This window comes from Dryobates pubescens, chromosome 8, assembly GCF_014839835.1.
Source record: "Dryobates pubescens isolate bDryPub1 chromosome 8, bDryPub1.pri, whole genome shotgun sequence".
NCBI classification, from domain to species: domain Eukaryota; kingdom Metazoa; phylum Chordata; class Aves; order Piciformes; family Picidae; genus Dryobates; species Dryobates pubescens.
This window is the reverse complement of record NC_071619.1, coordinates 42,773,532-42,798,495: the sequence shown is the minus strand read 5'-3', so window position 1 is coordinate 42,798,495 and position 24,964 is coordinate 42,773,532. Positions and strand designations below refer to the sequence as shown.

The 24,964-nt window shown below is 48.3% G+C and overlaps 1 protein-coding gene across 1 annotated transcript in view; it reads left to right on the top strand.

Moving 5' to 3' along the window:
• LOC104306900 (alpha-2-macroglobulin-like protein 1) overlaps positions 1–24,964 on the top strand; it is a 48,367-nt gene that overhangs the window by 13,079 nt on the left and 10,324 nt on the right. Inside the window, 20 exon segments of the mRNA XM_054163915.1 lie at positions 3,245–3,354; positions 4,138–4,302; positions 5,419–5,652; positions 6,516–6,579; positions 8,272–8,417; positions 8,968–9,114; positions 10,759–10,932; positions 11,746–11,864; positions 12,248–12,343; positions 12,440–12,665; positions 12,873–12,999; positions 13,140–13,261; positions 13,419–13,470; positions 13,951–14,034; positions 15,264–15,440; positions 16,615–16,696; positions 16,795–16,951; positions 17,820–17,894; positions 19,611–19,764; positions 24,707–24,888. Of these exon segments, the coding sequence (XP_054019890.1) occupies positions 3,245–3,354; positions 4,138–4,302; positions 5,419–5,652; positions 6,516–6,579; positions 8,272–8,417; positions 8,968–9,114; positions 10,759–10,932; positions 11,746–11,864; positions 12,248–12,343; positions 12,440–12,665; positions 12,873–12,999; positions 13,140–13,261; positions 13,419–13,470; positions 13,951–14,034; positions 15,264–15,440; positions 16,615–16,696; positions 16,795–16,951; positions 17,820–17,894; positions 19,611–19,764; positions 24,707–24,888 (2,693 nt within the window).

Below are 24,964 nucleotides of genomic sequence, written 5' to 3'. Positions count from 1 at the left end.
GCAAAGCCCTGGCTAGCCATGGAAAAGTCTGTAACAAGCCCTTGCAGATCTTGCTAATTGTATGAAGTTTAACAAAGCCAAGTGCTGGGTCCTGCAACTGGGTCACAAAAACCCCTGCTTGGAGCAGAATGGATGGAAAGTTGCCTGACAGAAAAGCACCCGGGAGCACTGATCAACAGCTGGCTGAATATGAGCCAGCATTTGGCCAGGTGACCAAGAAGGACAACACCTTGGCCTGTATCAGCAATAGTGTGGCTAGCAGGACCAGGGACATGAATATCTCCCTGGACTCAGCAAAGCTGAGGCCACACCCTGAGTACCAGCCAGTCACTAGTAGTGTGCCCCAGGGATCAGTGCTGGGCCCCATGCTCTTTAACATCTTTATTGATGATCTGAATGAGGGCATCGAGTCCATCATCAGTACATTTGCTGACGACACCAAGCTGGGGGCAGGAGTTGATCTACTGGAGGGTAGAGAGGCTCTGCAGAGGGACCTGGACAGGCTGGACAGATGGGCAGAGTCCAAGGGCAGGAGACTGAACACATCCAAGTGCCAGGTTCTGCACATTGGCCACAGCAACCCCAGGCAGTGCTACAGGCTGGGGTCAGAGTGGCTGAGAGCAGCCAGGCAGAGAGGGACCTGGGAGTACTGGTTGATAGTAGGCTGAACATGAGCCAGCAGTGTGCCCAGGGGGAGAAGACGGCCAATGGCATCCTGGCCTGCATCAGGAACAGTGTGGCCAGCAGGAGCAGGGAGGTCATTCTGCCCCTGTACACTGCACTGGTTAGGCTGCACCTCGAGTCCTGTGTCCAGTTCTGGGCCCCTCAGTTTAGGAAGGAGGTTGACTTGCTGGAAGGTGTCCAGAGAAGGGCAATGAAGCTGGTGAGGGGTTTGGAACACAGCCCTGTGATGAGAGACTGAGGGAGCTGGGGTTGCTTAGCCTGGAGAAGAGGAGACTCAGGGGTGACCTTATTGCTCTCTGCAACTACCTGAAGGGAGGTTGTAGACAGGCAGAGGTTGGTCTCTTCTCCCAGACAACCAGCACCAGAACAAGAGGACACAGTATCAGGCTGTGCCAGGGGCAGTTTAGTCTGGATGTTAGGAAGAAGTTCTACACAGAGAGAGTGATTGCACATTGGAATGTGCTGCCCAGGGAGGTGGTGGAGTCACCATCACTGGAGGTGCTCAGGAGGAGACTTGATAGGGTGCTTGGTGCCATGGGTTAGTTGTTTGGGTGGTGTTGGATTGGTTGATAGGTTGGACGCGATGATCTCGAAGGTCTCTTCCAATCTGGTTTATTCTATTCTATTCTACCATGTTCAGCTTTGGGCCCCTCACTATAAGAAGGACATTGAGATTCTGGAGAATGTCCAGAGAAGGGTGATGAAGTTGAGGAAGGGTCTGAAAAATAGGTCCTGTGAGGAGCAGCTAAGGGAACTGAGGTTGTTCAGTCTGGAGAAGAAGGGGCTATGGGGAGACCTTCTTGATCTCTCCAACTCCGTTGAAGGGAAGCTGGCATGAGGTGGGCCTTGATCTGCAGTAACTAGTGATAATAAAGGAACAAACTGCCTCTAGTGGCACCAGGAAAGCTTTATGTTGGATATTATGAAAAATGTCTTTGGTGAAAGGGGGGTCAAACATTGGAACAGGCTACTCAGAGAGTGGTGGAGTCACCATCCCCAGAACTATTTCAGACATTGCACATGGTTTAGTGGTCATGGTGGTGTTGTGTTGGCAGTTGGACTTGATGATTTTGGAGGTCATAGAATCATTGAAACAATAAGGTTGGAAAAGACCTCAGAGATCATCAAGTCTAACCTGTCACCCAACACCTCAGGACTAACTAAACCATGGCTTCAAGTGACACATCCAGCCTCTTCTTAAACACTTCCAGTGATGGTGACTCCACCACCTCCCTGGGCAGCACATTCCAATGGCCAATCTCTCTTGCTGGGAAAACCTTTCTCCTCACCTCCAGCCTAAACCTCCCCTGGCACAGCTTGAGACTGTGTCCTCTTGTTCTGGTGCTGCTTGCCTGGGAGAAGAGACCAACCTCCACCTGGCTGCAACCTCCCTTCAGGTAGTTGTAGAGAGCAATGAGGTCTCCCCTGAGCCTCCTCTTCTCCAGGCTGAGCAACCCCAGCTCCCTCAGCCTCTCCTCACAGGGTATTTTTCCAACTTCAATGATTCCATGATTCTGTGATCCTGGCAGGTAGTTCTTACCCACAGTTTGCTATCTTGTCATTTCTGAAGCCTGATAACAGGGTTGCTTAGACACACTCCCTCTGTGAGGGATGCCTTTCTGCTCCCTTGCAGGGTGACACAATATTGGCGGTAAGGAGGCAGGTTTTCAGTATCCGTGTTCATGTGCACCTAATTCTGGCAGCTGGAGGTGTCCATGATTCTAGCTGCTACACTGGATGGTTGTCACTCAGGCCACTTTTAGGTAGCTACAGTGTGGCTGCCTATATCTCAACAGTCATCTAGTTTCTCTTTATCTTCAATAAGGAGAAATCAGTACTTACAGGGTATACTGCATCATGTCATGATGCAGAGGGCCCAAAAAGGTTGGGGGAATCATGTCTTAGATGAACACATTTTATCTCCTAAATTCAGAGTTGTAGATATTGTAGACTCCACCACTGGAGGTGTTTAAGAGGAGCCTGGATGAGACACTTAGTACCATGGTTTAGTTGATTAGATGGTGTTGGGTGAGAGGTTGGACTTGATGATCTCAAAAGTATTTTCCAACCTGGTTAATTCTATTCTATTCTATTCTATTCTATTCTATTCTATTCTATTCTATTCTATTCTATTCTATTCTATTCTGTTTCTACTTCTACTTCTACTCTATTCTACTCCTATTCTATTCTATTCTATTCTACTCTATTCTACTCTATTCTTTTCTACTCTATTCTACTCTACTCCTATTCTACTTCTATTCTATTCTATTCTATTCTATTCTACTCTATTCTTTTCTATTCTACTCTATTCTTTTCTACTCTATTCTACTCTACTCCTACTTCTACTCTATTCTATTCTAGTCTACTCTATTCTACTCTACTCCTATTCTACTTCTATTCTATTCTATTCTATTCTATTCTATTCTATTCTATTCTATTCTATTCTATTCTATTCTATTCTATTCTATTCTATTCCATTCCACTGTTGGAGCATCTTCTTGTCTTCTGCTTCCCTAAGAGCTTTGCTAGCATTTAACAGAATTCTTACTTCTCCATACAGGAGCAAAGATTATGGAAACCTCTGGAATTCCTATTTCAACTAGAATGAAGTCTATAGAGTTTATCAACCTCCATTCATTCTACAAACAGGGACTGCCATTCACAGGGAAGGTAACACCTATGGATCCCTCCTCTGCTGAAAAGACATCATAGGTCTAATCTTCTCTAGGCAGAAAGCAACAGTCTCCAGGAAATGAAGTGCCGTTCTCCTCATTTCCAGCAGCTATGAGTGAAGCCTCCTGTACAAGCAATTTCTTGTCCCCATCCTAACCAAGTATATTCCCTGGGCAGGAATTCTGAGGCCAGCTGCAGTCTCTGGAGGCTTCCCCAGGAGCAGCTCCTGAAACTAGTCTGCAAAAAAAGGCATATGGGATGGAAGGGGAATAACATTCTCTTTGGACAAATGCTCCTGGTAACCTGGCAGAAATCACTAAAGTCTTGTTCACTGACAGTAATTTCGGACTCAAGGGCCCCAGATGATGCTAAGATTGCTGTCCCATTGGGGCTGGAAACTCTCACCTGGGCCAGTAGTAACCCAAACAAGAGGAAGGGCAAGGAACAGCAAGAGCTAAGTTGCCAGAGACTAGATTGTTCCTGTTCATCAAGGATCCTTCAGTATTCTCCAAGAAAAAGCTCAGGATCTGAGGAAATTCCCTTCCCCACCACCCCCCATATACATGTGTCTAATTTGGCTGCAGTATTCTTTTTTTCTGGTCCTGAAAGGCTGCACTCTCTTGGGCTTGTGTATCTCTTGCACTTTGTTTTAGATCCTTCCACATGTCTGAAAGCCAGAAGGGCTGAGGAAGCCCAGTGACAGAGATAATTAACACCAAGCAGTGGCGGTGCCTCAGAGTGTGGCACAAGAGGGTGTTTCTTTCCTCCCCTTCTCTGCAGATGTTCTGCCACAGTAATGAGTCTCCCCTTGGAAATGAGACAGTCTACCTCATAGTTGACCTCAATGATGAGGAGATGCAATTGTCATTCCTCACGGATGAGAACGGGGAAGCTCACTTCTCGCTGGACACCACCAGCTGGAACAGCACAATGGTTTCTTTGAAGGTGAGCATCAGCCACAGCAAAAGGAGCACAAAGTGAAGATAGAGTGAGGACAGGGATGAAAAGAGGAAGAAATTCAGGGGTTTGGAGCACAGTCCTCTGGTTCCTGATCTCATTTGACTAAACCCAGAGAAGCTTCTTTAATTACTCTCCAGTGCCATCTCCTGAGGGAAACTGGAGGCTGTGCTGCAGCAGTTCAAATGGCCTCAAAAGCTGCTCTGCAGTCCTAAGAATAGATCCTAATCTTTTGTATCTCTCTTCACTTTCTCCCCTCTGGGAGATGATGGAGGTGGCTCAGCAGAACTGGCAGGTGACATCTGTCTCTCCTGAATTCCACTTCCAGTGGCTGCCCTTACCCTGCAGCAGTGTATAGATTGTCCAGGCTCATCTTGAAAGACAGCTGCACTTGACCTCCCTTTCAGCAGCAGATCCTGAAACACTTGGCTGCTTCTCCTCACAAGTTCTGATTCTGCACCTGGAGATCATTATTACAAGCCTGGCAGTACACTCCTTTTCCCTCTACCTGCATTCCTGCAGCCCAAGCAGTATGCTCTCCTCATGTCAAGGGTTTCCCAAATGACTGGAGCTATTGTTCCAGACATTTTTCCCAGAGGTCTCAAGCCTACCCAGAGTGAGGTTCCCTCACGTTGGTCTGGCAGGATTTGGTGATCAGAGAGTCTGTAATCTTGGAGGCAGATCTATGTCCTATGGGGCAAGCTCTATTTCTTGTTCTTAGGCCAATGGCTGGTGTCCCCATAGTTACAAATTTACTTTCAGAGAAGCAGAGTTACACCATACAAAATCTGGTTTGGTGTCTCCTTGTACTTCAGGACATCTGACCAGAAAGACACACTGAAAACAGGGATGCTATGCCAGGGCTGAAGTAGAAGAATGAAGGAGACAAAAATATGCTTGTGGGCAAACCTACTAGACTTAGTGTTTTGCTGAAACTTCACAAAGGAAAGTTTCATGAGATACTTTAAATTGATATTTAAAGAGAAAAATATTTGAAGCATACAGATGTTTGCCATCAGCTCATTGTCCTCAGCATTTGCACAAGCTCCCTTGTGTCACTAGGAGTCAGTACTGACTGCTGACTCGTGGTTTTGTGCTCTGAAGGGTACCTACAACCTCAGACGGGATGATGAGAAAGGTTCTTCTGAAAGCCACACTTCTGTTGGGGAGAGCTTCCACTGGCTGAAGCCTTTCTACTCTGAGAGCAAGAGCTTCCTGGAGATCAAGGCCAAGAATGATGTGATGTCCTGTGATCAAGAGCAGGAAGTACAAGTAGATTATATCCTTGACCGGAATAAACTCAGCTCTAAAGCAGACCACATTGATTTTTACTACTTGGTGAGTAGAGAAGAGAGCTGACTCTCAGGACAAGATGATGTTTACTGGCATTTTACACTTGTCACCACATACCACAGATACTCAAGGGTTAAGCTACTCACAGGCCAATATAAGTAACTTCATGAGTTCTGTTCAGTCCAAGTCTACTCTTGTTTTCCAGTTTCTGGACCTGTTCCTAGACCTCAGCTACTTTGCTTTGTTAGGGGTGCCTTGACCTAAACTTGGGTGATAGATGCCTGCCACCCACCCTTCTTTCTATTATGTTCATTTATGAGTGGCAACAAAGGACTGCCCTGTTTTCTGCCCATCAGGTATGACCCAGGCTTCCACATGTACCTAAGGCAATCTATGAACTGAAAGTCAGTCCCTGGGGCAGCTGACTGCTCCTGTCCTGTGTATCTACAGGAAAAAGCTTGGAATTGCACCTTGATGCTCTCCAGAGGTGTGTGATTTCATTTTGATAAAGTCCACTTTCAAGAAATCATGGAATCATAGAATCAACGGGGCCCAAAGCAAGACTGTGACTACAGCCAAGCTGAGAGCTTCTGAGTATCTTGGATACTGAACTGGGCTTGTTCATGTGATGAAAAAGTATTCTTTCCTAGTAATGTGATGATCAGAGTTCACTGGCTCTTAAGAGTAGCTGCCCTTGGCTTCAGATGTGGCTTTGCAAGTGGCCACATCTTCTCACTGCCTAACCAACTCCTCGCAAGTCCCTTCCAAGCTCTGCTACAGAGCTCTTTGGGTCATGCCTGCCAGAGGAGCTTCTCTGACAACACCTGCCAGATGTTCTTGTTCTTTTCCCACTCTCCTCACACTGTCTGAATTCAGACCCTCGAATGGTCCTTCTCTTTGCTCCTCAGGTGATAGCAAAAGGCAAGATCCTTTTCAGCGGAGAGAAGCAGCTGCCAATTGACCAGCATGAGAGTGAGTAGACAGTCATGAAGTGCCTCAAACACACCCTAGAAACTGGGACTGCTCTGTCCAGCACTCATAGAAGTCCAGTCATAGAATCAAAGAATCAATAAGGTTGGAAAAGACCTCAGAGATCATCAAGTCCAACCTGTCACCCAACACCTCAGAACTAACTAAACCATGGCTTCAAGTGCCACATCCAAGCCTTTTATGAACTCCTCCAGGGACAGTGACTCCACCACCTCCCTGGGCAGCACATCCCAATGAATAACAATTCTCTCAGTGAAGAACTTTCTCCTCACCTCCAGCCTAAACTTCCCCTGGCACAGCTTGAGACTGTGTCCTCTTGTTCTGGTGCTGGTTGCCTGGGAGAAGAGACCAACCCCCACCTGGCTACAACCTCCCTTCAGGGAGTTGCAGACAGAAAGAAGGTCTCCCCTGAGCCTCCTCTTCTGCAGGCTAAGCAACCCCAGCTCCCTCAGCCTCTCCTCACAGGGCTGTGCTCCAGACCCCTCCCCAGCTTTGTTGCCCTTCTCTGGACACCTTCCAGTAACTCAACCTCTTTCCTAAACTGAGGAGCCCAGAACTGGACACAGGACTCAAGGTGTGGCCTAACCAGTGCAGTGTACAGGGGCACAATGACCTCCCTGCTCCTGCTGGCCACACTGTTCCTGATGCAGGCCAGGATGCCATTGGCTTTCTTGTCCCCCTGGGCACACTGCTGGCTCCTGTTCAGCTGCTGTCAAACAGTACCCCCAGGTCCCTCTCTGCCTGGCTGTTCTCAGCCACTCTGACCCCAGTTGTAGCACTGCCTGGGGTTGTGACCAGCCTCTGCAGGTGTAGTTCTTATCCACACGTGGGAGCTGTTGAACTGAGTTTTCAGTGATGGTTTTCACCTCGTTAGACCAACACAATCTCCTGCAAGTTCAGCATCCTTCCAGGCAACTGTCCTCCTGCCTTCTCTAACTGATTTAATATCCAATCTCATGACCCTGCTACTGCCTTGTACTTTTGCAGAAGATACAAAATTTGTGGAGCTTGCCTGCTCATCTAAGGTGCATGAGAGAAGAGGAATATTTTTGCCAATCCTGGGCCAAAGAAGCGGCCAGGATCTTGGGTTTATTGTTAATGTGTGACAGCCTCTGTGTGGAGTGTTCTTATCTGCAGGTAGACATTAGACATTGAGGTCCAGAGAAGGGCAACAAAGCTGGTGTGAAGGGTCTTGAGGAGTGCCTGAGAGAGCTGGGGTTGTTTAGTCAGGAGGAAAAGGGTCTGAGGGGAGATCTCGCTCCCTACAGCTTCCTGAAAGGAAGTGGTCAAGAGGTAGGTGTTGGTCTCTTCTCTGAAGTAACTAGTGATAGGACAAGAGGAAATGGCATCAAGTTATATCAGGGAAGGTTTAGGTTAAACATCAGGAAAAACTAGTGTATGGAAAGGAACAGAACTTCTGTCACTGCAACAGGCAGCCCGGGGAAGTGGCTGAGTTGCCATCCCGGGATGTATTTAAAAGCCATCTGGATATGGTGCTCAAGGCTATGGTGTGGCAGTAGCCCTGGTAAAGTTAGATGATGATTGGACTTGATTATCTTATAAGGTCTTTTCCAATCACAGTGATTCCATGAGTCTGTGCTTTATTGTGCCCTGCCTCAATGAGCTGATTCAGCTGAATGCTTTCCTTCTCTTCCTTGCTGCTGTCTTGTGCAGGTCTGCAGGGCTCCTTCTCATTGCCCCTGACTATTGGCAATGACTTCCTGCCTGACATCAGGCTTCTACTGTATACAGTCTTCCTGGATGGAGAGGTGGTGGCTGATGTGGAAGAATTTAAAATAGAAAAGTGCTTTAAACACAAGGTGAGTAGAAGCACAGGGAGTGTACCAGCTCCAGTGCTGTGCTCTGGCCTGCTGTGGCTCCTGGTCTTGCTTTATCCTCAGCCAAGTGGTGCAAGCTGGATACATGTCAAAGCAGATGCCCCATATTTTTGCCTGGGAAATGAGACAACCTTCTTCTTCCCTGCATTCCTAATCCTACCACTGGCTGGCAAGCCTTTCCCAAAGAGTAAGTCAGGGCCCCTTGAACTCTATTTTCTCCCTCCATTCCCCATGACTGACTTGGGAACACACTGCCCCACACATTCCTCATAACACAGAAAAGACATCTGCCTACTTAGCTCCCCAAGGTAGCTCTAGATGAGAGGATGTGTGTTGGTAGGGGAATTCTGGCTGGGCTGTACACACTGCTGCCCATGTAAACTCTTCAATGGGTTTCCAGGAGGGCCTGTCTCAGCATCTCAGCCCCTTTCCCTACCTTATTCTGTATCATTGCCTGTGCTACCCAGACCTCTAAGAGTCACAGGGTCCCACTCTCCAATGCTAAGCCCTCTGACCCTGTCTTCTTTTGCAGGTGGCACTGGACTTCTCACACAAGGAGGAAGTCCCAGGATCAGAAGTCACTCTGGACCTCAAGGCTGCTCCAGGGTCCTTCTGCTCTGTTCAAGCTGTTGACAAGAGTGTCCTCCTGAAGAAGAACAACACCCTAACAGCAGACACAGTGAGTGAAGCCTGCCATGACCAACCTCCTAGTGTCTACCTGCCTTCTGCCTCCATGCACTGGCAAGAGGAAGCCCATAGTCCATCTCAGAACATGGCTGCCCTGACATCCTCTCTCTTGGCCTCTTCTGAGTAGCTATGTGGTGATCATGGTTCCCATGCATCAGCCCTGAACTGTAGACCTCTTCCTGGAGAGTGCTGGATGCTGCACAGTACTGCAGAGATAGTCAGAGAGAGCAGCTTCGAAGAGATGCTGGTGGTTTGGGCCTGGATGGAGAGGACTTGGCAGCTTTTCTCACTTGTCCACTTGTCTTGCTGCTCTCCCATCTTCCACCAACAGTGAGGCTAAGCTTTTGAAATTTGCCCCACTAGGGTCCTCCTATTCCTCTGCTCCAAACATTGCTCAGTTATACCCACATCACAGAACAGGCTGAGCACCTCAGCTGCTCCAGCAGTAGCTAGAGCTGGTTAGGCTGGACAAAAGGAGGCTGAGAGGAGACCTTCTCAGTCTCCACAATTCCCTGAAAGGAGGTTAGAGTGGGTGTTGCTCTCCCTAGTAACAAGTGATAGGAGCAGAGGAAATGGCCTCAAGGTGCAACAGAGGAGGTTTAGGTTGGATATTAGAAGAACCTTTTTCTCTGAAATGGTTCTGAAACACTGGAAGAGGCTTCCCAAGGAGATGGTTGAATCCTGGCCCCTGGAGGTGTTTCACAGACACAGAGCTGTGGTGCTGAGGAGCATGGTTTAGCACCAGCCTTGGTAGAGTTAGACAATGGTTGGATTTCATGACTTTAAAAGTATTTTCCAAGCAATGCAATTCTAGAAGTCTACGACAGCAGCCAGCTCAGAGAGTAGCTGGTTAAAAGCATTCAGCCAGGTGCATTGTGAGGTTACAGCATGCTTGAGGGAACTTACCTGACAGCAGTTACATGTTCCAGAGGAATGAATTTAAAATTTAGACCAAAATGATGCAAAAATCAAGCTCTGTTATTGCACAATGTGTAACAGAGATAATACACAGGGACATGCCCCATGTGAAGTTCTGAATAGAGTTACAGAAGCCAGACTGTTACAAAGAAGCCTCAGCAAATCCAGGGGGATGTGCTGGTGAGCTGCTGTTCCATTTCACAGGCAGGCTGCTCTAGCTGAGGTGATGCACTTGCATTAGCTACTAACATTGCTTAGCCTGGAGAAGAAGAGACTCAGGGGTGACCTTATTGCTGTCTACAACTACCTGAAGGGAGGTTGTAGACAGGCAGAGGTTGGTCTCTTCTCCCAGGCAACCAGCACCAGAACAAGAGGACACAGTCTCAAGCTCCATCAGGGGAGGTTCAGGCTGGATGTTAGGAAGAAGTTCTTCCCAGCAAGAGAGATTGGCCATTGGAATGTGCTGCCCAGGGAGGTGGTGGAGTCACCATCACTGGAAGTGTTTAGGAAGAGCCTGGATGAGGCACTTGGTGCCATGGTTTAGTTGATCAGATGGTGTTGGGTGATAGGTTGGACTTGATGATCTTGGAAGTCTTTTCCAACCTGGTTAATTCTATTCTACTTTTACAAAGCATAAGAGGGCTACAATCCAAATATTTGACACCTAGGCATGGCTGTTGGGCAGTTCCTTATGAAGATCTCTGTTGCTCCATTCCAGCTCTCTGAAAAGGTCTTTGAACACAGCTTCATAATTGGAGGAAGAGGGTTCCCTTATTACCTAGAAGACTTTGAGCCATACCCTTGTTTGCTCCAGCAGCCCAGCCTCCACAAAAAGGCTAGAATGGAAGCACCATGGTACCAAAGTGATGGTGATGTCTTTAATCTGTTTAAGGTGAGTGTCTACACTTCCACTTCACTTTACCTGAGCCAGCAGTTGCCAGTATGTGATTGTGAATGCCTGCAAGTATTTACATATAGGGAACTTCATCTGCCCCAACTTTCATCGCTAGAAGTTGATTCTAGGCTGAACATGAGCCAGCAGTGTGTCCAGGTGGCCAAGAAGGCCAATGGCATCCTGGCCTGCATCAGGAATAGTGTGGCCAGCAGGAGCAGGGAAGTCATTCTGCCCAGTGCTTAGCACTGGTTAGGCCACACCTTGAGTCCTGTGTCCAGTTCTGGGCCTCTCAATTTAAGAAGGACATTGAGACACTTGAACGTGTCCAGAGAAGGGCAACAAAGGTGGGGAGGGCCTTGGAGCACAGCCCTGTGAGGAGAGGCTGAGGGAGCTGGGGTTGCTTAGCCTGGAGAAGAGGAGGCTCAGGGGAGACCTTCTTGCTGTCTACAACTCCCTGAAGGGAGGTTGTAGCCAGGTGGGGGTTGGTCTCTTCTCCCAGGCAAGCAGCACCAGAACAAGAGGACACAGTCTCAAGCTGTGCCAGGGGAGGTTTAGGCTGGATGTTAGGAAGAAGTTCTTCCCAGAAAGAGAGATTGGCCATTGGAATGTGCTGCTGGTGGAGTCATCATCACTGGAGGTGTTTAAGAAGAGCTTGGATGAGGCACTTGGTGCCATGGTTTAGTTGATGAGATCGTGTTGGGTGAGAGGTTGGACTTGATGATCTCAAAGGTCTCTTCCAACCTGGTTAATTCTATTCTACTCTACTCTACTCTACTCTACTCTACTCTACTCTACTCATTGTTTTTCCAGAGGCTGCGTATGAAAGTCTTCACCAACACCAGAATCAAGAAACCAGTGTCCTGTGCGCCACGAGACATGAAGAAAAAGCTGTTGTTTGGCCCTGCCGCTGTGGTTGGTAAGGGATAGATGCATCCACCTCCTTGACTGAAGGGTTGCTCCTCTCCCAGCTCTGGCCAGCCTGCAGCTGAGACAGCTGGCCTCCATCCGGCTGTGCTCCTTGTTCGTGGTGTACGACCAGAACAAAGCTTTTGTCCAGTTCAAAGGACCCAATTTATAAACCACAGATGAAAGCTCCAGCCTCTGTGCTTTGCTGGCTGCCCCTCTGTCCTGTGCCTTTCATGGAAACTGCAGAATGCTCTCAACCAGCCCTCTCACAGGTTCCACCCCTGTTCTGTGTCACAAAGCAATTGTGTTGTGTGAGATTGCCTGGGAAAGAAGAGCTGATGTCACCTGTAGCTACCCATGCTGTTTTCTGAGGTGTCACTTGCTTTCTGGCAGAGAATGATGTTAGCTATGGTGCCTCTGCACCTCACCTGGAACCCAAGCAGAAGCCAAAGCCCCGGACCCTCTTCCCAGAGACCTGGATTTGGGATTTGGTCTCCGTTGGGTTGGTAACAGCCTCTACCCACCCTCCCCAAAGAGACCTCTGGAGACTTGGAACTGCTTCTGAGCACACTCTGCTCTCTCCCTCTGCCTGCTGTAGGGACGATGGCCAAGCCTCTCTCCAAGTTGCTGTACCTGACACCATTACAGAATGGAATGCCAACACCTTCTGTGTTGCTGATACTGGCTTTGGGTTCTCACCTCTGACCACTCTGAGGGTCTTTCAGCCTTTCTTTGTGGATCTGTCACTACCATACTCAGTGATTCAAGGAGAAACTTTCAGCCTAAAGGCCACTGTCTTCAACTACCTCGAGGACTGTATCCAGGTGAATATTCTTCCAATTACATGGCCTCTGTCAGAGTGAAAACTTGAGGTCAAAGGCAAATTGTGAGCTACTCAGGGGGCCCTGATGCTGTCATCTGGACCACAAAGCACCACTTTGCACTTCATGACCCATAGTATTTGCTCCTTTTTTACACCACCTGTCACTAACACCCTGCCAACATCTGCTTGTACACTTCTCCACGCTTAGGTGCACACCACGCTCACAGAGACCCCAGAACTAGAAGTGGAGCCCTGTCCAGGCTGCCAATTCACCAGCTGCCTCTGTGCCAATGAAGCAAAAACCTTTGTGTGGAATGTGACAGCCACCAGGATGGGTGAGGCTGAGCAGGGGGATGTGTGGCAGCTAGCACAGAGAGCGGTGGAACATGCCTGCCTCTTCCTGTTTGGTCCTGAAGTGCCTGCATGCAGCTGTCTGCTGCAGGTGCTCAGCAATGTTGCCCTCTGCTCCCTGCAGGCAAAGTCAATGTCACTGTGACTGGCATGGCAGAAGAGTCACACGATCTGTGTGGTAACAGGGTTGCTGTGACACCTTCGCAAGGACAGAGAGACACAGTGATAAAACCTCTGCTCATTAAGGTTAGTCCTCCACTTCAGGGTGGAGAACATAGGGGACAGCAGGTCATGCCCTGAGACAGCTAAGAGGAAGCTTAGCCCCTTCTTCTGGGAAGCAAACGGGCCTGTTGAGAAACAGTGACTCCCTTTCCTAGCTGAACTGCTCTTTCTCCATCTGCAGCCAGGAGGTGTCCTGCAAGAGAAGACCCAAAACACCTTCCTCTGTGCTGCAGGTATGAGACAAAAATCCCTGATGGCTATTGATCATGAGAGCAGGATGGAATCATGGAATCCTGCAATTGTTTGTGATCATTGAGTGCAACCATTATCTAACCCTTCCAGGTCACATGCTAAGCCATGTCCCTTAGTATCATATCTGTGGTTCTTGGAGACACCTCCAAGGATGGTGATTCAACCACCTCTTGGGGAAGCCTGTTCCAATGGGAGAGGGTTACTACAACTGTTCAAAGGTTGGGGGAATTTGTCAGAGAGCAAGTGCTGGTGGCACCACCCCTGCCTGGGAGAACAACCACTGTAGTTCATCTGCTTCTGTCTTCTGCCTGGCACAGTTTCCTGTGTTGAGGCTCTTGTTTGCAAGCCCCAGCTGCTGTGACTCCATGTCACACTAAGCCTCAGCTGTGCCTCCTTGGGATGTTACACTTGTGTATGATGCTTCTTCCAAGCAATAAGTTTCTGGGTTCTGCCTTCCTCAGATAACTCTGTCTCTGAAGAATTCTCCCTGACTCTACCTGCAGATGTGCTGGAGGGATCTGGCAGAGCCACTTTCTCTATGATTGGTGAGAAAAGCTTTCCCTGCTCTTGAGTTCCCAGTGGGAAGATGCACAATGCTTTGGCCTTAATGATGCATTGACTCAGTCTCTCATGAGACAAACTGTAAAGGGTGGGATGTTGGCCTCAAAAATGTGGGTCAAGTAATCTTGATCAATATTTGTTCTTCTTATAAGGAATGGTCCTGGGTGATTCCCAAGTGGCTGCAGGAGAAGGCACCAAATAGAATATCTCCTGTGATTTAAGGGAACTCAAACCATCCCTGCAGTTTTTCAGCTAGCTTGCCTCTGTAATTCTTTCCCCTCCTTGATATCCACTAAGGAATGACAGCTCTCCTCACCTGTCTTCAGACCCCCTCAAGATTATCATTCCCTCCCTCTTCCTAGAACCATGATGTCTTCCCCTTCTGAGCTGGCCTAATTTAAGAGACATCATAGACTCATAGAATCAATAAGGTTGGAAAAGACCTCAGAGATCATCAAGTCCAACCTGTCACCCAACACCTCAGGACTAACTAAACCATGGCTCCAAGTGCCACATCCAATCCCCTCTTGAACACCTCCAGTGATGGTGATTCCACCACCTCCCTGGGCAGCACATTCCAATGGCCAATCTTTCTTGCTGGGAAGAACTTTCTCCTCACCTCCAGCCTAAACTTCCTCTGGCACAGCTTGAGACTGTGTCCTCTTGTTCTGGTGCTGGCTGCCTGGGAGAAGAGACCAACCCCCACCTGGCTACCACCTCCCTTCGGGGAGTTGGAGACAGCAAGAAGGTCTCCCCTGAGCCTCCTCTTCTCCAGGCTAAGCAACCCCAGCTCCCTCAGCCTCTCCTCACAGGGCTGTGCTCAAGGCCTCTCCCCAGCCTCATTGCCCTTCTCTGGACACCTTCCAGCATCTCAACATCTTTCCTAACCTGAGGGGCCCAGATGGACACAGGACTCAAGGTGTGGCCTAAGCAGTGCAGTGTACAGGGGCAGAATGACCTCCCTGCTCCTGCTGGCCACACTGTTCCTGATGCAGGCCAGGAGGCCATTGGCCTTCTTGGCTGCCTGGGCACACTGCTGGCTCCTGTTCAGCCTACTGTCAACCAGTACCCTCTAGCATAAATCTTAATCATGTGCCTTCAATGACTGGCTGGCTCTTTTCCAGGATCCTAGCCACAGTTGTTCTGTTTCTTACTGTTGATTGTGTTTCTCATTTCTCCTGCCCTTAACTTTCTTCTGCACCTCAAACTTAAGGGGACATCATGGGCCCAGCACTTCAAAATTTAGACCGGCTGCTGCAGATGCCCTTCGGCTGTGGTGAGCAGAACATGGTGCAGTTTGCACCAAACATCTTCATACTCGAGTACTTGATGAAGACTAATCAACTGGACCCAGAAATTGAAGCTAAAGCCCTCAAATTCTTGAGAAAAGGTAAACATTGTCGTCCTTTCTCCTGCTGCAAAACTAAGGTGCTCTGCGTCAAGCGTCTGCGGCACTGGCCTGGCGGGGAGGCTCAGGAAAGGAGTGGGAACACTGCCAGAGCTATGACAATGAAGGCATCACAGAGAACAAGGGAAATGTCTCATGGCAGGAAAAGCCTGCTCCTGAAGAACCAGGACTTCTGTCCTTGTGCCTGTGCTTGAGATACTAAACCTGCTGTTTTTCTTTTTTCTTGAGAGAGAGAGGGTTGTGGTAATTCATAGACTCATAGAATCAATAAGGGTGGAAAAGACCTCAGAGATCATCAAGTCCAACCTGTCACCCAACACCTCAGGACTAACTAAACCATGGCTTCAAGTGCCACATCCAATCCCCTCTTGAACACCTCCAGTGATGGTGACTCCACCACCTCCCTGGGCAGCACATTCCAATGGCCAATCTCTCTTGCTGGGAAGAACTTTCTCCTCACCTCCAGCCTGAACTTACCCTGGCACAGCTTGAGACTGTGTCCTCTTGTTCTGGTGCTGGTTGCCTGGGAGAAGAGACCAACCCCCACCTGGCTACCACCTCCCTTCAGGGAGTTGTAGACAGCAAGAAGGTCTCCCCTCAGCCTCCTCCAGGCTAAGCAACCCCAGCTCCCTCAGCCTCTCCTCACAGCTGGGTGTAAAAAGGAAAGCAAAAGATTATTCTAAACGAATTTCACTGGGCAGATGTGTGAGATGCACCCCCAGCAATCTCACACATTCCACTTCATTCCTTTCCTTCTGCTCTGGCTGCTTTGCTGGTTTGGAGAGAATCTTATCACTACTAACTTGCAGATAAGGCCACTAACAATGCTTGGAGCTAACAGTTCTCCTAACTTCCTCTTTTCTTCTAATTATATAGGGAAAGGGGGGGATTGGGGGAGAGAGGAGCAGTTTCCCCACTGCTTTTGGGACACCAGAAGGGGTTCAGGGGGGTTTCCTGTGCTGTTTTCTGATTGCAGACACCTGTATAATATTGTAAACACTGTATACCTGTACATATTCATTGCATCCCATTGTAGAGTGTAGTTTGTGCTTTGTAAATATAGCTTCCATGTGCTTCCTGACTGAGTGAGCTGAGCCTCTAGTTACTGTAGTGGGAACCTTGATGATGCTGTGATTCTGTGTGACTGTCCTCACAGGTTACCAGCGTCAACTGCTCTACAAGCATGATGATGGCTCCTACAGTGCCTTTGGGAAAGCTGACAACCAGAGCAACACATGGTGAGTGACCAGCCCTGGTGCTGTCATCCCAAACCTATTGTCCTTGCTGCTTCAGCTCCTGACTGTGACATGGGCTCCCTTTTGTACCGTGCCCACAGGCTGACAGCTTTTGTAGCCAGGTCCTTTGGACAAGCCAGCTCTCACATTTACATCAATAAGGATCATGTGCAAAGTGCTCTGCACTGGCTGCAGAAGCACCAGCTGCCTAGTGGCTGCTTCCAGAGCGTGGGGAAGCTCTTCAACAATGACCTGAAGGTATGGCAGTGTTTGGGTTCATTGTCTTTGGAAGGGTAAAAACAATCCAGCCTGGTCAGATTGCTACATCACCCACAGGACACACAAAGCAGGTCTTGTGGGATTTTGGTTACAGGACACACAAAGCAGGTCTTGTTGTATTTTGGTTTATCTTACTTTAGCAAAGCAAAGCAAAAGGATGCACTTTGTTGTTGTTGTTCCTTTTCCCTTAAATTTAAATGCAGTACTAAAGAAAACCAGAGTGCATGTGTGGACCTCATCCACTTCTGACTACCACTGATGTCTCACCTTGGGCTTTCTATTTGAACAGAACTAGGGAGATGGTTGAATCCCCATGCCTGGAGGTGTTTAAACAATGCAGAGATGTGGTGCTGAGGGATATGGTTTACCACCAGGCTTGGTAGAGTTAGATGTTGGTTGGACTCAATGCTCTTAAAGGTCTTTTCCAAGCAAAATGATTCTGTTCCTGTGATTAACCTGTAGCTTCTCACAGCCAGCTGAACCAAGTGCACACTTGCATTGACTCTCATATGCAAATTCTGCATCATAAAAACTATGTTCACATCTCCAGTTGTAACACATTTAATCAAATAAACAGCTACACAATTTGCTTCATGCCTTTCTATGGCAAGGCAAGCCTAGGTTGTATGCACAACATGGCACTGATGGTGCCCTCAACACCAGACTCCCATGAGATGCAGTAAGTAAGCCTGGAGGGCTTTCCTTCAGTCCCCTGCTCAAGAATGCCCAGAGGCATGCTGCTGTACTCTGTCAAGTACACCATTCACATGCACTTTCAGTGGCTATATAATGACAGGCAAGCAATGGTTGGTTTTGTCCCTTTGATGGTTGTCTGTATGACTTGCAGGGTGGTGTGGATGATACAGTCTCATTAACAGCCTACATCGCTGCTACGCTGGTGGAACTCCATCTGGAGCACAATGTAAGTCACATCCAAACTCTTACAGGGCTTGAGAGCATCTTCTACCCTTCATTCCTCCTCAGCTCTGTGGTTTCAGGGAGCACCCTGCTTGAGTTGGTGAAAGGTTCTGTCATGTCTAACCTGGAAGGTGTCCAGAGAAGGGCAACAAGGCTGGGGAGGGGTCTGGAGCACAGCCCTGTGAGGAGAGGCTGAGGGAGCTGGGGTTGCTTAGCCTGGAGAAGAGGAGGCTCAGGGGAGACCTCATGGCTCTCTACAACTCCCGGAAGGGAGGTTGTAGCCAGGTGGGGGTTGGTCTCTTCTCCGAGGCACCCTGCACCAGAACAAGAGGACACAGTCTCAAGCTGTGCCAGGGGAGGTTTAGGCTGGATGTTAGGAAGAAGTTCTTCCCAGCAAGAGAGATTGGCCATGGGAATGTGCTGCCCAGGGAGGTGGTGGAGTCACCATCACTGCAGGTGTTTAGGAAGAGCCTGGATGAGGCACTTGGTGCCATGGTTTAGTGGATCAGATGGTGTTGGGTGATAGGTTGGACTCGATGATCTCAAAGGTCTTTGCCATCCTGGTTAATTCTACTCTATTTATTCTATCTTTGTGTACAATAAGCTCAAAAGGAAGTGTTTAACTTGGTAAGGAGTTCTGAATGTAAATGGCCTGATCTGCAGCAAAGCAGAGCAGCTGTCTTTCTCAAGTGATCTTAGGGGGAACAGTTGTCTCTGAAAATGCCTCAGGGCTTGTAGGGGGAGGGTACAGTATCAATTAAACTGATCAGTGTATCTATAGGAGGAAAAAAAAGACCATCATTCAGGTGTCACACCCATCCTCCCTCAGACCTCAAATAAAAGCAGTGATAACTTTGAGTATGGACTGTTCTCAGAATGGGCTGGTATTCCAGCCTCACTGGAGCAGCTCTGCAAACAACAGCAGACCTCCTCAGGAGCTGAACCCACAGCATACAGGTCTGACAGCTGTGAGACAGAGTGTTCCCAGACACTTGCTACAGCTGGATTCTCCAGTTCATTAACAATCCCCCACCCCAGTGGTGTGTCCACTCACACCTTTAATTTGAACCCACAGCAAGTATCACAGTATCACCAAGGTTGGAAGAGACCTCAAAGATCATCAAGTCCAACCTGTCACCACAGACCTCATGACTAGACCATGGCACCAAGTGCCACATCCAATCCCCTCTTGAACACCTCCAGGGATGGGGACTCCACCACCTCCCTGGGCAGCATATTCCAATGGCTAACAACTCTCTCTGTGAAGAAGCTCCCTCAGCCTCTCCTCACAGGGCTGTGCTCAAGGCCTCTCCCCAGCCTTGTTGCCCTTCTCCGGACACCTTCAAGTGTCTCAATGTCCTTCTCAAACTGAGGAGCCCAGAACTGGACACAGGACTCAAGGTGTGGCCTAACCAGTGCAGAGTACAGGGGCACAATGACCTCCCTGCTCCTGCTGGCCACACTGTTCCTGATGCAGGCCAGGATGCCATTGGCCCTCTTGGCCACCTGGGCACACTGCTGGCGTGCAGCTTAATTCACTCTACTTCCTACTAATTAAGCGCAGCTTAATTCACTCTACTTCCTGTTCCACAGTCCTGAAAGAGATGCTAAATGTGCAATCCATGAAAGATGTAGCTGGGATACCTGAGGAATGGGGATAAATGTTTCATAACCAGAGGCAGGCAGAGGAAATTCACTGGCCTTTGATTCCTTTCTCTAGGATACTATGCTGGATAATGCCTTGCACTGCCTCAAGAATGTAGCACTTGATAAGACAAACCTGTATGTCAAGGCCTTGCTGGCTTATGTCTTCACACTGGCCAAGGACACAGGGATGAGACAGCAGCTCCTGGACACGCTGGAGAAGGATATGGGTAGGTTGCTGCTCTTTAGAAGGTCATAGGTTCTAGAGATGATTGTGTTTAAGGCCTGATATCTGTAGGATTTAATTGCAGTGGTTTGGGAAATGTAACTACTCTCAGATTAGCTTTTTCTCTTTTTTTTTTGTCAGCAAATGGTAATTTTTTGCAGCTGTGAAGGTCTCCAGTTTTCTCAGGCCCAAGAAACAATTTCCAATCAAAAGAAGCAGAGAGCAGAGGTGATCCATGCTTAATTTGTGTGGTAAATGTAGCCACTTGAGCTGTGGTGCTCCCCTCTTTCCTCACCAGTTCATACAGAGTACAAGAGGCCTTTCATGGAAACGAGGATAAGGGCCAGCAGGCACAAACTGCAAGACAGAAAGTTACACTTCAGGCAGAAATTCTTTACTTTGATGGGGGCAGAGCCCTGGAGCAGGCTGCCCAGGGGGTTTGTGGAGTCTCCTTCTCTGGAAACTTTCAAAACCCACCTGGATGCATTTCTGTGCAGCCTGATGTAGGTGACCCTGGTCAAGCAGATGGGCTGGACTAGACGATCTCTGGAGTCAAACAATGTGGTGGGTTGAAGTTTCTCCCCAGCATTCACTTTGCCAGACCAACTCAGAAGCAAATGAAGCTGTACTTACAAGCAAGATCTACACTCTGCAGTGGAATGCAATGAATGTGTACAAAATACCCAGGAGTTCCAATGCTACACAGATATTTACAATTAATAAACAGCTAAAGGACCCTCCTGGCCAGGGACCAGGGGAAGCTACTAGCTTCTCCCTCCCTGCCTCCTCCCCTGACCCCCCTGTACAAAAGGGACAAGAGAAAGGAGCAGAGAAGTTAGACTTAGCCAAGGCCAGCCAAAGCACACAGATTATCTTTCCCTACCAAAGCAAACCAGCCAGAGATCAGAAGAGAAGAGAAAAGGGAAGAATTGTTACGGTACAGCTCCTCTTATTCCAGATATTTACCCAATGAATTTGTTTAGAATAGTCTCTTGTTCTCCTTTTCACACCCAAGAGTGATCTAGTTATATTTTTCTACTTTTCTCCTCAAAATCTGGAACTAAATTTTCAAGGCATAGCCTGAAACCACCACACAGAATCATTAGCCTCACTGCTCAGGGTCCTAGGATGATTGCATGTTTGCTGTTGTGCTGCTAAGACTGGTTCTTCCTTTTGTCTCTAACATGGGGGAAAACGGAGCTCTAACCTAAAGGAGGATGCCCAATGAGAGCTTCCAGGCATCTAAGCCTATGGTTAAACCACTGGTAATCTTCTTCCCAGGAAAAAATGATAGGATGAGAGGAAATGGCCTCAAGTTGCACCAGGGGAGGTTTGGGTTGGATATTAAAAGAAACTTCTTCACCTCATCTCTGTAGGAGTTTTAAATGCACAGAGATGTGGTGCTGAGGGACATGGTTTAGCACCAGACTTGGCAGAGTTAGAGAACAGTTGGACTCGAGGATCTTAAAGATCTTTTCCAACCAAAATGATGCTATGAGTCTGTGAATGTTGCCTGAATTGTCCTAAGTACATTTTTTTTCCCACCTCTATGCATCTGACAGTATGGTGAACTACACTGAGGACTGAAACATAGCACAGAAGAAAAAAGGGAGAGTGGAGTTTTCAGCCTGACCAATTACCAGTGCAGTTCACTGCACTGCCACTCCAGCTGCCCAGATGGCTTCACAGGGTGGCTGGTGGGCAAACTGGTAGGAGCAGAATTGCACACAATGAATGCAGTAATTTATAGAGCAGAGCAGAGCAGAGTAGAGTAGAGTAGAGTAGAGTAGAGTAGAATAGAATTAACCAGGTTGGAAAAGACTTCCAAGATCATCAAGTCCAACCTATCACCCAACACCATCCTATAGATACACTGATCGGTTTAATTGATACTGTACCCTCCCCCTACAAGCCCTGAGGCATTTTCAGAGACAACTGTTCCCCCTAAGATCACTTGAGAAAAGCAGCTGCTCTGCTTTGCTGCAGATCAGGCCGTTTACATTCAGAACTCCTTACCAAGTTAAACACTTCCTTTTGAGCTTATTGTACAAAAAGATAGAATAAATAGAGTAGAATTAACCAGGATGGAAAAGACCTTTGAGATCATCCAGTCCAACCTATCACCCAACACCATCTAATCAACTAAACCATGGCACCAAGTGCCTCATCCAGGCTCTTCCTAAACACCTCCAGTGATGGTGACTCCACCACCTCCCTGGGCAGCACATTCCAATGGCCAATCTCTCTTTCTGGGAAGAACTTCTTCCTAACATTCTGCTGGCTTCAATAACAGGATTACAGTTGGATCTCAAGGAAGAGTCTGGTGCTTTCTAAAGCCTCAAGGCTAATCTGTAGGTCATGGGTAGGGGCATTTCCAAGACACTTTCTAGCACTTTGTGGAAAAAAACGTTCTGCTTTGTTACCTTGGAAGTGACAAACCCCAAACCCCTCAGGCAAAAACTGTCAATTGTGATACACATAACACCAGTCCATAGAGTCCCTGAGCTAAATTTGGAGGTGTTTCTTCTGGTGAGATGCAAACAAATCATTTTGTGATTCAAAAGCAAAGGTTTGTTCTGAAAAGTGACTTTGAATTGAAAGGTAATTCAGATGCTGACATTTGCAGCATTGTACAAGCTGCCTACACTGGCACAATTCAGCTGAATTCTCAGCTCAGTTTTGGCTAGCCCCTTCTCACTTCAGCAAAACATTAAACCAGGCTCAGATGCATCCTGTGTCTGTGAGCGTGGTCTATAGACGGGAATCCAGCTCTTGCTTAAACTGTGCTACCCTACACATTGCATAGCAAGGATGCCACCACAGGCAGTCTTGCTCTTCCAGTAGCCTGCCAGCAATTTTGCCTCAAAGAGTGATCAATTCTTATGCAATAGATACACAGTATCACAGTACTACCAAGGTTGGAAGAGACCTCAAAGATTATCAAGTCCAACCTGTCACCACAGACCTCATGACTAGACCATGGCTCCAAGTGCCACATCCAATCCCCTCTTGAACACCTCCAGGGATGGGGACTCCACCACCTCCCTGGGCAGCACATTCCAATGGCCAACAATGCTCTCAGTGAAGAACTTTCTCCTCACCTCCAGCCTAAACTTCCCCTGGCACAGCTTGAGACTATGTCCTCTTGTTCTGGTGCTGCTTTCTTGAGAGAAGAGACCAAATCCCTCCTGGCAACAACCTCCCTTCAGGTAGTTGGAGACAGCAATGAGGTCTCCCCTGTGCCTCCTCTTCTCCAGGCTAAGCAACCCCAGCTCCCTCAGCCTCTCCTCACAGGGCTGTGCTCAAGGCCTCTCCCCAGCTTTGCTGCCCCTCTCTGGACACCTTCAAGTGTTTCAATGTCCTTCCTAAACTGAGGGGCCCAGAACTGGACACAGGACTCAAGGTGTGGCCTAACCAATGCAGAGTACAGGGCACAATGACCTCCCTGCTCCTGCTGGCCACACTATTCCTGATGCAGGCCAGGATGCCATTGGCCTTCTTGTCCCCCTGGGCACACTGCTGGCTCATGTTTAGGCAGCTGTCAATCAGCACCCCCAGGTCCCTCTCTGTTTGGCAGCTCTCAGCCACTCTGACCCCAGCCTGTAGCTCTGCATGGGGTTGCTGTGGCCCAAGTGCAGCACCCAGCACTTGGATTTGTTGAATGCCATGTACAATGAGCTAGAAGCAAATCCTAGAGCTTGTCAGCACAGGGAGCCCTGCTAGACTGTCCTAGTTAAATGAAGGACCAGCAAAATGCTTTATCTTGGAGATGCATCTTTGAATACAGAGACCTGAATAGGACTAGGACTGTGGTTGAAACAGAAAGACTCTGTTCAGAGTCAACCAGCTTCTAGGTGAACTGGTTGAGGATTTGGAGTCTCCATCTCTCAGTGCTTTCAAAGGAAGCAGTGGAGCCTGTGACAGATGGCTAGCCCTTCAGAGTACAAAAGCATCAGTAGAGATTGGCCTCTGCACTCTGATGTGCCACACAGAAAGGCACCTGCATTTCTGATGCTGTACAGGAAACTGGCAGTCCCCAAAGGATACTAGGGCAGGAGAAACTGCTGTTCAGAGAGATATGAGAGGAAATGTCCTCAAGTTGCACCCGCAGAGGCTTAGGTTGGTTGGAATGGAATGGAATGGAATGGAATGGAATGGAATGGAATGGAATGGAATGGAACAGATTGGAATAGAATAGGATAGGATAGGATAGGATAGGATAGGATAGGATAGGATAGGATAGGATAGGATAGGATGGAATGGAATGGAATGGAATGGAATAGAATAGAATAGAATAGAATAGAATAGAATAGAATAGAATAGAATAGAATAGAATAGAATGGAATGGAATGGAATGGAATGGAATGGAATGGAATAGAACAAAACAGGTTGGAAGAGACCTTCAAGATCATCGTGTCCAACCTATCACCCAACACCACCTAATCAACTAAACCATCCAACCAAGCACCCTATTAAGTCTCCTCCTGAACACCTCCAATGATGGTGACTCCACCACTTCCCTGGGCAGCACATTCCAATGAGCAATCACTCTCTGTGTAGAACTTCCTCCTAACCTCCAGCCTAAACCTCCCCTGGTGCAGCCTGAGACTGTGTCCTCTTGTCCTGGTGCTGGGTGCCTGGGAGAAGAGACCAACCCTCACCTGGCTACAACCTCCCTTCAGGCAGTCGTAGAGAGCAATAAGGTCACCCCTGAGCCTCCTCTTCTCCAGGCTAAGCTTTGTCATGGAAAGGGGGTCTTGAAGACTGGCACAGGCTCCCCAGGGAGGTGGCTGAATGCCCATCCCTGAGGGTATTTCCAAGGAGCAGAGGTGTGGTGCCAAGGGGTATGGCTTAGCACCAGCCTTGGTAGAGTTAGATAACAATTGGACTCAGTACTCTTTTCCAGACAAAATGATTCTATGATTCCATGTTTCTCCTCCCTTCAGCAAGGCTCCTGGCATCACACTCCAGTGGAGAAAAGCCTTCTTCTGTGATTGAGACAGTAGCCTACATCCTCCTGGCTCACGTCTCTAAACCAGACTTATCAGTCAATGAAGCCTCAGTGAGCAAGCTTGTGCACTGGCTTAGTGGACAAAGAAATGCCTTTGGTGGATTTGCTTCCACACAGGTAACAAGATGAGGAAAAGCATGGGGGAAGGAGAGAGCCACCTCTCATGTGCATACCACTCCAGCTCTATCCTCTG